At 39.7% G+C, this 13,342-nt stretch overlaps 1 protein-coding gene across 2 annotated transcripts in view; it reads right to left on the bottom strand.

Moving 5' to 3' along the window:
* LOC111864164 overlaps nucleotides 1-13,342 on the bottom strand; it is a 39,081-nt gene that overhangs the window by 23,196 nt on the left and 2,543 nt on the right. For both annotated transcript variants that reach the window (XM_023851226.2, XM_023851225.2), the window contains exon 3: nucleotides 853-1,075. In XM_023851226.2, the coding sequence (XP_023706994.1) occupies nucleotides 853-1,075 (223 nt within the window). The remainder of the gene's footprint in view (nucleotides 1-852; nucleotides 1,076-13,342) is intronic.

A 13,342-nucleotide genomic window follows, 5' to 3' on the forward strand; every position in this document is an offset into this window, starting at 1 on the left:
TTTTATTACTCTACAGTGGCGGGCATTTAAAGTAACTCCGTCCCGCTACCACTACCGGAATTTAAATGGCCGTCTCCTAAAGGTTAACATATTCAACACTTGTTCTATAGCTGATCGCAATATTATACACAGTACTGTGTCTTATTCCCAAAACTTGATATTTGACATGGCAAATGTTCACATCACATACAGCTCTCAGCTGAACTTGAACTCGTAGTAGGTCAGAAACTTCTTCATTGCCTTCAGAAAACTAACTTAACCTTGAACAACCTTGGAAATTATACAACTAATGAAGGAATCATTATTATATACAGTACAAATCACCACAGATGTTAGCAAATTATGTACCCCTTAAAAAAGATGGTAAAAAAAGGTAAAGCTATCACTGCGACAGGCCTTGGAAGCCAGGGTTGTGAGACGTTAAGGGTCTTACCTTATCTAGACAATTGGCTCAAATATGGCGGTAAGGTTTTCAGCTTTACGGGCCAGCCACACTTTATCCCCCAGGAAAATTCCTGGTATTCATTTCTGTTAGAGGCTGAGTCGACCCCAGGGCCATAGTGGGCTGGAAGGATTACGTCAATTTAAAAAATCCAATGACCTCATCGGGACTTGAACCTGCGACCTTCCAGCTTGTAGCATAGTGCCTGAACCAACTACACTACCATGTGCCCCCCAAAAATATAGTGCTACTATCATTTCAGTATGCTAACACCACCCTTATGTATTACACTGCATTCACTTGCATGTGATCCCGGCCCAGGATCAGAACTCAGTTTTAAGTACAGTCCAACATTATATGTTACAGTTACATGAAGAGATGATAGAATTACTTTACTTTATAAGACATACCTTTGTAAACAACTGGTGGCAGATCAGGAAAACTTCCATTGTTGCAAAAATCTCCAGTACAGCAATCTATTGCATACTGTCCATCTGTATGGCGCTTTGTATGACCTGAGCGAGAACTATATGATGGTACACTGCAGTATAAAGGTATCTGTTCTGGATTGGTGATGCAGCCTCGAGACAGACGCTCTACACCGTTTGAATCTCGCACACGAGATTTCCAGCACTGAAAGGAAGATTAAGTCTAATAACCAATACTGTGTTTATTCATTAAGTCAAACTGATTGATCATATAACTAAAGTTGACAGTCGTCCAGCTGGTCAGGAATTTACTGGTTGTCATCACAAAACTCACCTATCCTGAGAGAGCTTAATCCAATTCAAAAGTTCACAACTTGTTTCTCTAAGATTCATTTTAAGGCTCCCCTCCTACCTACACCCATATATAACATGTAGTCTCTTCACTTAGCATTCTCCCCAAGAAGAAAGTTTACACATTTCTTGCCTCCTCTACATATTCTATGTGCCTATCCATTCAACTACTCTTATTAATTAATTCTGAAATAAAAACTGTATTCATCAGTTACAGTTAAAACTTACTACACAACAGTATGCTCCTTTTCTTCCTCCCACAAATCATTACAGCATAAGCTTTCCATTGTATCCAAATCACTGTCATTTTCTGTGTGGATCGTCTTTTCTCGTCTTTCTTCTTCTGGACGTATGTCTCCCAAATTCACTTCCATACAGTCTAACCATTATTCTGTGTTTAGGTTTATTACCTGGCATTCTTCACAAATACCAAGACTACCTTCTGTTTTGTTTACTTTCAACAATGTAAAAAATGTTTTCATCCTGCTTCATCTCAGGTCCAAGAACTCCTTATATGACGGCTTGCTACAAATCATTTGACAGGTTCAGTGGAAGAAAGACAAGCTCCTTATGTCAACTTTATTTGTATGTATTCAGACCCACAATGCAGTCAATATGTTCACAGGACAACAAATCATACAAAAACCAACTGAATTCACAGGAGTAATTGAAAATGGATTATCCTGTTACTGAAACACTCCTTGCATCACCATAAAATATTCAAATTCATTCAATGAAGTTCTTTTTTTTTGGAAAGAGCAGACTAGAAACTTCAAGCCCCAGTTTCCTGTGCATGATGTCCATGGAATTTTCAACATGAATTCAAGCCTAGCAACAATTTTATATAATTTCTCTTCAGTGAGCACTCAGCTATTTTTTATTCAATAATGTCTCTATGTGCCTCGTTAAGTGGGTTCCGTGTCCTTGAGTTCTGGATGGAGATAGCCCTCAGATATGGAAAGTAGCTGTAAATACACTGACTAAATAGTTGTCAACAGCCAACAAGGGATGGTCCTCCAACTTTACGGCTGGGTATGGGGTTAACGACCATAGAAAAATAATCTTGTTACAAAATATTACACAGGGCCTCAGACTTGGATTCTTTGGATAAAAAACCTAAACTAGGGAAAATGGAGATGAGATTTGGTACCTGAAATGTAAGGAGTCTATATAGGACAGTTTCACTGATAACAGATGCAAGTGAAATAGCAAAATATAAGATAACTTTAGTGAGAGTACAGGAGGTCAGATAGGGCAGCGGTAGCACTGAACCAGCAGATGATTATACATTTTTATATGGATAGGGGAATGCAAATCATAAATTATGCACAGATTTTTTATACTTAAGAGAATCATATCAACAGTTAACACAGTAGAAATCGCTTACTGGCAGCAAGTCACATATATGACTTTAGGGCATAACTGCAGGAGGTGATTTCCTAGGTCATTGAAGTTCATATAAACATGTGTCTGATTTTGGACGGTTACGGAGTTATGACCGTTTTAAACTCAGAATAGAAGGTAACGATTACTGACAATAAACGGAACAAAATAATAAACCAGCATAATACATGATACATTTGAAGTTTGAATGTAAAGTTAACTTCGTGAAATTACCTTTAATTTGAATTTATTGGTGCTTAAAGCTAATTTTCGAAAATGTCACAGCCGGGCGCAACACAGGCTGCCGCTCGGTTGTGAACCGCACCGGACATACCAACTCTCCCCACCTTAGGTACATCTCAAGTGTCGAGATAATGAGAGCGCTCTGTCTGTAGCTGGCTAAAAATAGCAACCCGCCAGCTGACAGACGCAGTTCACATGAGGGCGTGTACGGGAATGAAAAAACGGTCATGACTCCGTAACCGTCCAAAATCAGACACATGTTTATATGAACTTTCTTGATTGCAAAGACCTAGGAAATCACCTCCTGCAGTTATGCCCCAAAGTCGTGAAACACCCTGTATACTAAGAGGTCGCTCATGTGATACCACTTTTGTCCATGCCAACAGAAGATAAAACTGATAATAATGTGGAATGTGGACCCAGTGCTAGGCAATGATCATGAAATAAGCAACTATGCAACAACTGCCACTAGGTAACAGCTATTCCAACAGACTCTGTGACCTGTAGTCCACAAATGAGTTATCTCAAAGAGTCTGATAAATCTGATCATCAACCCAAAACCCATCTATAGTCACTAAATCATGACACAAATGTGGTACGTACACAAGCTGGTAGACAATGACCACAAAAAATCAACTATACAACAGCCAATGCCAGGTAACTGCTCCTCCAACAGACACAAATGCAACAATTCCATGGCAACAAGAGGATACAACAGTAATGGGAAATGGTGTTTTCTGTGCCAAGACATTATAAGCAGGACAAGTTAGGTGTGTCAGAAAAAGACAAAATAATGGTTATTACAAAAATGGCACTTAAGTTAATGAAACAAAATAGAGTTCATAGGCCACTTGGTCATAGCATTTAATGGGAATGGCATTTGGAGGCGGCGCTATGAGCTCAGTAAACAGCTGTAAGACTTACATACAGACGTGGCTCTCCTCCTGGAGACACATCTGAAACCCCATGAGAGGTTCTTCATTCCTAATTATCACTTCTATCAGACTGACCGCTTCCCAGAAAAAAAAATTTCCCCTTAACCATGTAGACCTATGCTACATCTGCAATACATACACATGACAAAGGCAAAGCCTATTCATACGAGACAAACCCACCCTCTCATCAGAGATGATGTTACATAGGGACTATGATCATGAAGATTGTCAAAAAAAGGTAATGGGTCTCACAAGGGGCTTGGTGCCAAGTCGAACTGATCAGTGGTAAACTGACAGTCATAAAGTAACTCTGACTCTGACCCTGCAGTTAGTAAAGTGAAGAGTTCTGCTGTGAGTGAGAGAGTGACCTAGATAACCACTGGCATTCAGCTGCTGTTAAAAGCTGGTAGTTGAGGCCAGGAACAGTTTGGGAACCCAGAGGAAGGGCAATGTCCACCATTGGAAGCCACTAGCAATGGCTAGTGAAGAGTGTAAAAGACTGAGAAGACCTAGTGTGTCCTGTAGTGGTTTGTGACGTGTGTAGAACAGTAAGAGCATAATCCTTACTTGTAGCTACGAGCTGTAAGAGTTCAATAAATCCAATTAGTGACCCAAAACCCGTGTATAGTCACTCATGTACGTGACAATACCATGGACAGCTTCTATGAGGAACTAGAACATGTATTTGATAAATTATCTAAAAACATGAAAATACTGACATTAAATTTTTATGGACAGGCAAGGACTAAATAAACAAATGTTGCAGAAAGGGATATCTATGCAACAATGCAAGAACTGTTGGAAATGCTGATTTCTGTGCAGTCCATGCCAATGCTATATGGTAAGCAAAAATGAGGCATGAGAGTCCACAGTTGGAGCAATGAATTAATTTTGATATGGCAGTAAAGGCTGGCAATGATGTGAGCAGAAGAGGATCCACTGCTGAGCAACAAGTCAAGACAAACTGAGAAGACCTAGTGCATGTTGTAGTGATCTGTAGAGTGTGCAGATCCATGAAACTGTCACAGACACTTGTAGTTCTGAGTTAAATTCAATTACCAATCCAGATTCCATGTCTAGTCACTAACACATGACAATACTGTTAGCAGATTCCAACTCCAAAGTAGGCAGAGAAGATATTTTCAAACCAACAACTCGAAACAGGAGTTTAAATGAAATTAGTAAATAATAATGAAATTAGAGTAGTACACTTAGCCACATCCAAAAATCTGTCAAGAGTACAATGTTCCCACACTGTAAAATTCATAAATATACTTGAACATCTCCAGATGGAAAGACACACAATCAGATCCACCATATGTTGATGGACAGGAAACTGCATTCAAGTGTTCTTGGTCTAAAGTCCTGTGATACTGGCCATTATCTGGTGGTGGAAAATGATAGGTATAGAATGGCAGTAAGCAAATGAATAATTCAAAAATTTTATATTGAGAGGTACAATTTCAAGAAACTAAACGAGGTACTAAATTACAGTACAGTTCAGAATTTCAGAAGTTGGCAACTTTGAAAAACTCAGATTGTGATGTGGACAGTAGCAGAGCTCGGAACAAAATTACCTATTACCATAATTGTCCAGCCAAGACCACTCGCTTACCAAGAAATGCACCTCGGTGGAATAAAAAGCTGAGTGGGCTAAGAGTTAAAACAAGAAAGCTATTTAACATAGTGAAAAGAACAGGGCAGAACCTATAAGGAAACCCTCACCTGTTACAATAAAGAGATAAGGAAAGCCAAACGATCCTCATGGAGGAAGTACTGCCAGGAGATTAATGATGTACTGGGCAGTGCCAGACTCATGAGGATCATGGCAAAACAGGCCACCAATACGGTCAGAACTATCAAGCTGCCTGATGGTAAGTATACCCAAAGTGGAGAAGAGACGCTGAAGGAACTGTTCAGAGTTCACTTCCCAAATTCAAAGTTGACTGATGATTCAGTTGATGAGTGGGGCCAGCAGAACCTGGACATATGTGGATACATAATGAACAGGGGAGACTGGAACCTGGCATGTTGGGTAATCAATCAATCAAAAATCAGGTGGGTATTAGGTACCTTCAAACCATTTAAGTCTGCAGGAACAGATGGTATTGTACCAGCACTTCTGGAGCAAGGGGAGGAACATTTAGTCCCACACATATGCTGCATATTTAGAGCCTGCATGGCGCATGGGTTTATCCTTACAGCCTGGAGGCAAGTTAAAGTGACATTTATTCTGAAGCACGGGAAACTTGATTATACTGAGGCTAAAGCTTATCATCCTATCAGCCTGTCATCTTTCCTTTTGAAAACAACGGAGAAAGTGGTAGATAGAAATATTAGGGACGGCGTATTGAAAATTCATCCTCTGCACCGAAACCAACATGCTTAACAAACAGGTAAATCTATTGAAACTGCATTGCATAATGCAGTAACATGCATAGAGAATGCTATTGAACACAAGGATATTGCTCTTGGAGCATTCCTTGATGTAGAGGGAGTCTTTGACAGAACCTCCTTTGATACAATAAAACAGGCTGGTGAAAGGCATGGCAATGAGCCCACAATATGCAGATGGATCTGTGCCATGCTGAAAAACAGGAATATATGCGCTACACTGTCTGGAGAGACCCTGAGAGTGTCTGCAGCGAGAGGGTGTCCACAGGGGGGCCTGGTCATGGATGATCTTCTTTGAGAGCCCAACAGTACAGGCCACTTCACAGTAGGATATGCTGATGATATAGCAATCCTAATTAATGGGAAATTCCCGCACACTGTATCAGAGGTCTTACAAACAGCCCTGTATACAGTTCCACAGGGGTGCGAAAGGACACTTTGTCTATCAATCCAAACAAGATGGTGATTGTACCCTTTACTAGGAAGAGGGCTATAAAGGAGCTCAAAGAACCAATCCTCTTCAGTAAAGCGATCCGGCTATCCAGTGAAGTCAAGTACCTTGGATTAACATTAGACAAGGGGCTGACATGGAAAAACCAGTTGGATAAGGCTATTAATAAGGCCTATAAGGCCTTTTGGACATGCAGAGGCAAGTTTGAGAATACTTGGTGAATGACACCAAGGGTGGTATATTGGATATGCCCTGCAGTGGTAAGACCCATAATTACCTATACTGCCCCTATATGGTGGCCTAGAGTTAATTCAAGACAAGTCAGGCAGAACTTAGCAAACTGCAAAGGAGAGCCTATTTGGGAATTACGGGAGCAATGAGAACAGCTCCAACAGCTGCAGTGAATATCCTAATAGGACTCCCCCCACTGCATTTGCAGATGGAAGGAGAGGCCAAGTTAGGAAATTAGAGATTATGTTGCAGTGATCAATGGAGACCTAAATCCAAAGGTTTTGGACATGCATACATGACTCAGGACATCAAAACAGAATTCATCCTACAGACGGAACCTGATAAAATGATACTGAAAAATGTTTAAGATAGACCCTTCATGATCAGATTTCCTGATAGAAGTGAATGGAAAGAGGGATTTCAACCTGATAGAAAAGGCAGACTAAAGATGGTTCCAAGACAAATAAAGGCACTGGAGCTGGGGTGTACTGTGATGCAATAAGGCGGAAGCAAACCTTCAGCCTTGGTGAGTACACAACGGTATTCCAGGCAGAGGTGTATGCCATTAAGGCATGTGCAGTTGAGAATTTAAATGGGAACTATAGAAATAGGAAAATCTATATCCTATCAGACAGTCAAGCTGCAATTAAAGTACTTGGTACACACCAAATCACTTCAAAATAGGCTTGGGACTGCCACCAATCCCTCATACAACTGGCCAGACATAACAGAGTACAACTGATATGGGTGCCAAGTCATGGGGGTATTGTAGGGAATGCACCCACAGATCAACTGGCAAGAACAGAATCTGAACAGCCGTTCATAGGACCTGAACCAGCTTATGGCAACTCAATTGGAGTTGCCAAAATAAATGATCAGGGACTGGACTGATAGAAACCATAAAAAAATACTGGGATTCCATAATTGGACTCAAACAGGCAAAGGGTTTTATATCACAACCCTCTGCCAGAAGAACGAAGGATCTGCTGAGATTAAACAGAGATCTACTAAGATGGGTGGTAGGATTACTTAGCGGACACTGTCTCCTGAAAGGACCCCTTTTCATGTTGGGACTGACAGATAACCCAACTTGTGAAAGGTGCCTACAGGAAAACGAATCAGCCGCATACATCCTGTGTGATTGTGAGGCCATAGCTTATTTAAGATTGGGTCACTTGGGTAAGTTTTTATGGAACCAAGTGACTTTTATGACACCCCCATAAGCAGGGTCCTACACTTTATTAAAAGTGTAGGATTAATAAAGGGCTAATACAAGGGGAAGCACAATAGATCACTGAAGGTCGCAGTGTGGGGGCCAGGTTTTGTGGCCCACCCCTTACATACATACATACATACATACATACATACATACATACCTACATACATATACTTACTTCTAAGTTGGTAACCCCTCTTAAAGTCATTTATTCCTCGATACAAGTCTCTAATATTCTTGTTCTTAATGTTCATTGCAAGCTCGTCAATTTTGTCTTTCAGGTATTCCCTCTTTTTGTTCCTGAAATGCCTCCTGGTTTCGCATCTTATATTGATCAGATTATGCCTATTTATTTCTCTTGGATCCTGTAACCAATGCAATTTGGCTTATGGCTTATGGTCCTTCAGTTCATAATAACCAAGACTCTCCTTGGCAGAAATTTTGATATTCTAATAGTTTCCCAAGCTTTATTAACATCCACCTCAGTGTCCAAGTTTTCCAAAACCGCGAACCTATTTGAGATTTCAACACAATACTACTCTTTACCCTCTACCTCATTTAATTTCTTGAGATTGAACCTCTCCATATGAACTCTGTGCATTGTTTCTTTGCTCACTGCCAGTCTTTCCCTAACTCTGCCACCATCAGGTAGTGGTCAGTATCACAATCTGCTGCCCTGAATAATCAGACATCAAGTATACTTGAATGCCGTCTCTTGTCTATCAAAATATGATTAATAGGATTGTGTATTTTCCCACCAGGAGATGTTGAAGTAAATTTATGAATGTTACGCGTAAGATTTTTCGATGTGACAAATTTTATTACACTAACTCCATTATTGTTACTAATTCCATGCAAAATCTCATTCTCAATCGTTGGTTTCAAAATGTTTTCCCTCCCTACTTCGGCACTGAAATCTCCTAGCAAAATTTTCACATGGTACTTCAGGAAATTATCAGATACCTGTTCTAGTTCTTCATTGAACCTGTCCTTTATGTCATCAATTTTATCTTCTGTTGGGGCGTGAACACTCATAACAATGATATCACACCAGCGACCTTTCAGTATTATATGACATCCTATTCTCTTAAATACAAAAAAACACGTACTTAATTCCTGATTTTCATTCTCCTTTCCATAGAAAAATGTATAGTCTCCTGCTGGTGAGATGCCACCTCTGTCCCATCTCACCTCCTGTACTCCCGCTAAATCTGACTTATATTTTAAGATTTCTTCCGCCACTTCCCTGAACAAACCTGCCCTATACAAACTTCGAACATTCCATGTACCAAATCTAGTATCCACTTTCTTTAGCTTAGGTCGTTTATCCAAGGAATCTGTCCAGGTCCAAGGCTTCCTGAGAATTTTCATAACAAGTTTATTTTTGATAGTTAGGAGTTGTTAGCACCACGCAAAGCCCCCAAGATGGAGGACCACCCATTGTTGGCTGTCCACGACTGCTCATTCAATATATTCGCAGCTTCCCTCCATACCTGGAGAGCGTTTCCTCCATCTGCAACCTGAGGACGCACCATGCCGTGGTGACAAGGGAGCCACCTAAGATGGGTAATACAGCCTTCAAAATTGGGAACAAGAGTAATATGTCAACTTTTGATTCCTAAGGAAATTAAAAGAGCACAGTGACTTTGGGTAATGCTTGCTACTGTTCAATTAGGAAACTTCTGATTTCCTGTGTACTGTTTAGAAACAAAAAGATTAAAATATACATCCTAAAGTTTCTGTCTGATATTAAGAGAAGAACATACATTGGGGGTGTATGAGATCAGGTTGCAGAAGAGAATATTTGGCCCAAAGAGGGATGAAATAATAGGTTCGAGAAAACAGTATAACTGGGAGCTTCATAACTTGTACTCCTTGCCACGCATATAGATTTAGAGGAAAAGTGGACAGTATACAGGGTTTCGATGGGAACACAAAAGGAAAAGGACAACTAGGGAGACCTAAATATAGATGGGAGCACAATATTAAAATGTATATTGGAGAATTAGGATGGGGTATGAACTTCATTCATCAGTCTCAGGATAGAGACCCTTGTTAACATAGTAATGAACCTTCAGGCTCCATAAAACATAGGGAATTTCTTGAGTAGTTGATTGACTGGTGGCTTCTCAAAAAGAATGTGGCTAGATACAGCCAGTTGCTTAGTTAATGATCCTGTCTGCCTAAATTTATTTAGAATGTAGGAATAGATTTTTTTCCTTTAGAACTGTAACATCTAAAAATTTATGCCAAAGTCTTTTCCTTACTTTTCACATGGGCATCAAACATGAACACTCACTTCAATGTGTCTCAGGTGCCATTTTTACACAAGAAATAACATGTAAGATTTGAGGCTTTCACGGCAGTGACTATGAAGAAAGCAGTCTTCTGGGATTTGGCACCATGTATATGTGATGTTAACCGACGTTTTGGAGGAACGTATCGCCTCCATCTTCAGGGTAGAAGAAAAAGTATAAAAAATCTGCAAGCGACAAGACCGTGAGAACGGTAAAAGCAGTCTGCTTGCAGATTTTTTATACTTTTTCTTCTACCCTGAAGATGGAGGCGATACGTTCCTCCAAAACGTCGGTTAACACCACATATACACGGTGCCAAATCCCAGAAGACTGCTTTCTTCAAGAAATAACATGACTGTGTGAATGTTTAATGCAGCAGCATGGGCTTGGGATTACAGTCCACAGGCACATGAAACATAAGCTCACTTCCTGGCAGCTATTCAATGATTTTGTAGGGCGATAAAGGTAAAAGGTAAAGGCAAAGGTAAAATTGTCCCTGTGCTTAATTAACGACTTTGCCATCAAGATATATATGGGGAGTGGAGGTACAGCTCCACAATTCTTACAATTGGCACTTGATGGAGCTCAGTGGTCAGCTTCACATGCTGGTCATATTACTCCTGTAGAAATAGACCCCGTTACCCATTGGATAGGAGGCTGGGTGGCCCCAGACTAGTCTGGCCACTGTGAAAGAGAGAAAAATCTTGCTCCTGCCATGAATCAAAACCCAAATGTCCAGTCTGTACCCCGTTACTATATCAACTGAGCTATCCCAACTTCTTTTATTGTGGTAATAGTAAAGAGGAATTGTAATGCCTACAGATTGTTGGGCTGTCAACTGTATGGAATGCAAGTTGACATGACTGGTATGTGATCTGTCAGAATGGCCAAAATTTTGTGGCAAGCTCTCAGATAATCATCCTATATTATCAAACAATACCCTTCGTTGAGTGCTCCTACAAATATGTACATTTTATTTGTATGTATCTTACAGAGCTTACAGACATTTGTCCATTCTGTAAAAATGATGTTAAAAGTCAAGAATTTTCAAACTTGCACCAGCAATCACTGCATTACTGGCAAAGAGGCATGACAGGCTGATATATTTTAATGGACACATTTGTGATGAAACAGCCAAATGGGAAAATTCAGTTGCCTGTCTCAGCTTCTCAAGTCTTGCGGCATTCATGACATATGCCATATTCTTTAAATCGGGGTTTATCAACCACCAGTCTGTGAAATTTTCATTGCCAAAGAAAACAAACTGACTGATTTTTATTAAAAATTTCTTAACATTAAATGCCAATGGAGTTCCTTTAACAAGCATTTATCAGTTTCTGTATTTAATGGCCTTTCAAATTTAATGCACATCTACATCTATATGATCTTAACAACCTGTGGAAGGAAATTTAGATATTTTACCAGCCTGCTGTACACTTTAGCTGGAGAAACACTGCTTGTGAGCACCTTACAAATGAAAGCCTCGGAAGCAGGGCAGACACTATGCACTACCTTTCTTCTGTGTAAATCACCATTTAGAAAATCTCACATGCTGTAGTCATAATGAAGTGGAATTCAATCTTGCTGAAAGTAACACTTTTCATTGCTGTATATTTCAACAATGCATGGCACAAATTTCAAAGAGAATGGTTCAGTGGTTCCTCTGGATGACAGATTTCAGCTCACTGTTATCCCTGATACATTAACTACTTTCTCTACTATCACATGATTGTCACTGGTTCAGCACACACCTGTGTTGACTGATAATAGGATCTTTAATTCTGAAAGCATCCTCATCAAAGGCTTGAAAGAATCATTTTAATTACATATGCATATAAATGACTCACAAAACACAAGCCAAGAGTCTGAATCGACTTTGTTCACAGCAAGAAACAGTTTGGTAAACAGGGCTTCAATTTCACATTATGCAGAATAAGATGAACACTGGTTTTATAGATAAGTCTGATGAGCGCATTGTCTTAAAAGATGTTCCAGATGACCATGAGAAAGCCTGTAACACTTTCACCACTAGCTAACTTGCAAAATCTTTAACTGCCCTTTTTCACATCTCGCTATCTCATATCTGCTGCAAATTAATCTCACTATCTTAAAGTAACTAAACATGTTAGCGGTTCAGTTTCAAACTAATTTTTCTAGTTTGCTGCTATTTTCCACTCTCATACAGCAGCACTTAAGAATCCACTTCTAACATTCAAACATCAAAGTTCCACTATTTTTAAGTGAGGAATACCACATAGTTGGGTGTAACATAAATAGCATACCACTAATGTCATCAAGCCATATCATTATTAAGGAATTTCATTATAAGACACCGTCATGCTGCTATAAGCCCACCCTCAGTTCCCCCACAACAGACCCAGCCAGCTTTCTTTCCAAGCACATTCATGGCATAATAAACTGAAGGCCCTGAACACCATTTTATATAAAAACTTATCACCTGTATATTTACATGTTATAGGAATGTTCAAAGGATGTGTATATTACTGTATACAAAGAGGTGCACAAGTCCCCATACACTTAATACTGAAAGCAATATTATTCAATGTAATCATTAAATTGGAGATGCATAAGTCACAGTGTAGTTGGTAGCACTGTTTTCTCCTATATACTTTGTCTATGTAGTGCTCTGGCTTGTCATTATCAGTGCTGCACTTGTCATCTCACTTGTGCATTGTCTTACTGTCAAATGTGGCAGGAAATTTAAGAGCACTAAGTCATTGTTACATATGCCTGTCTTGCAGCAAAGTTCCTGTTGCTCTTGCGAGCGGTTTCCTCGTTCAAGCTGTTATGAATGGCGTGTTTTCTTTCATATGAAGTTATAAACAGCAGAGACGTGGTATGTGCTGTGTTTATAATATCATATTGCCCTGAGCTGGCCACACTAACACAGTCAATTGGAATTCTTAGAAGAGGGATGTCCAAAAATTTATTCTTGCAAGATCGATTGATT

Source organism: Cryptotermes secundus, unplaced genomic scaffold (genome assembly GCF_002891405.2).
Source record: "Cryptotermes secundus unplaced genomic scaffold, Csec_1.0 scaffold1762, whole genome shotgun sequence".
Lineage (NCBI taxonomy): Eukaryota > Metazoa > Arthropoda > Insecta > Blattodea > Kalotermitidae > Cryptotermes > Cryptotermes secundus.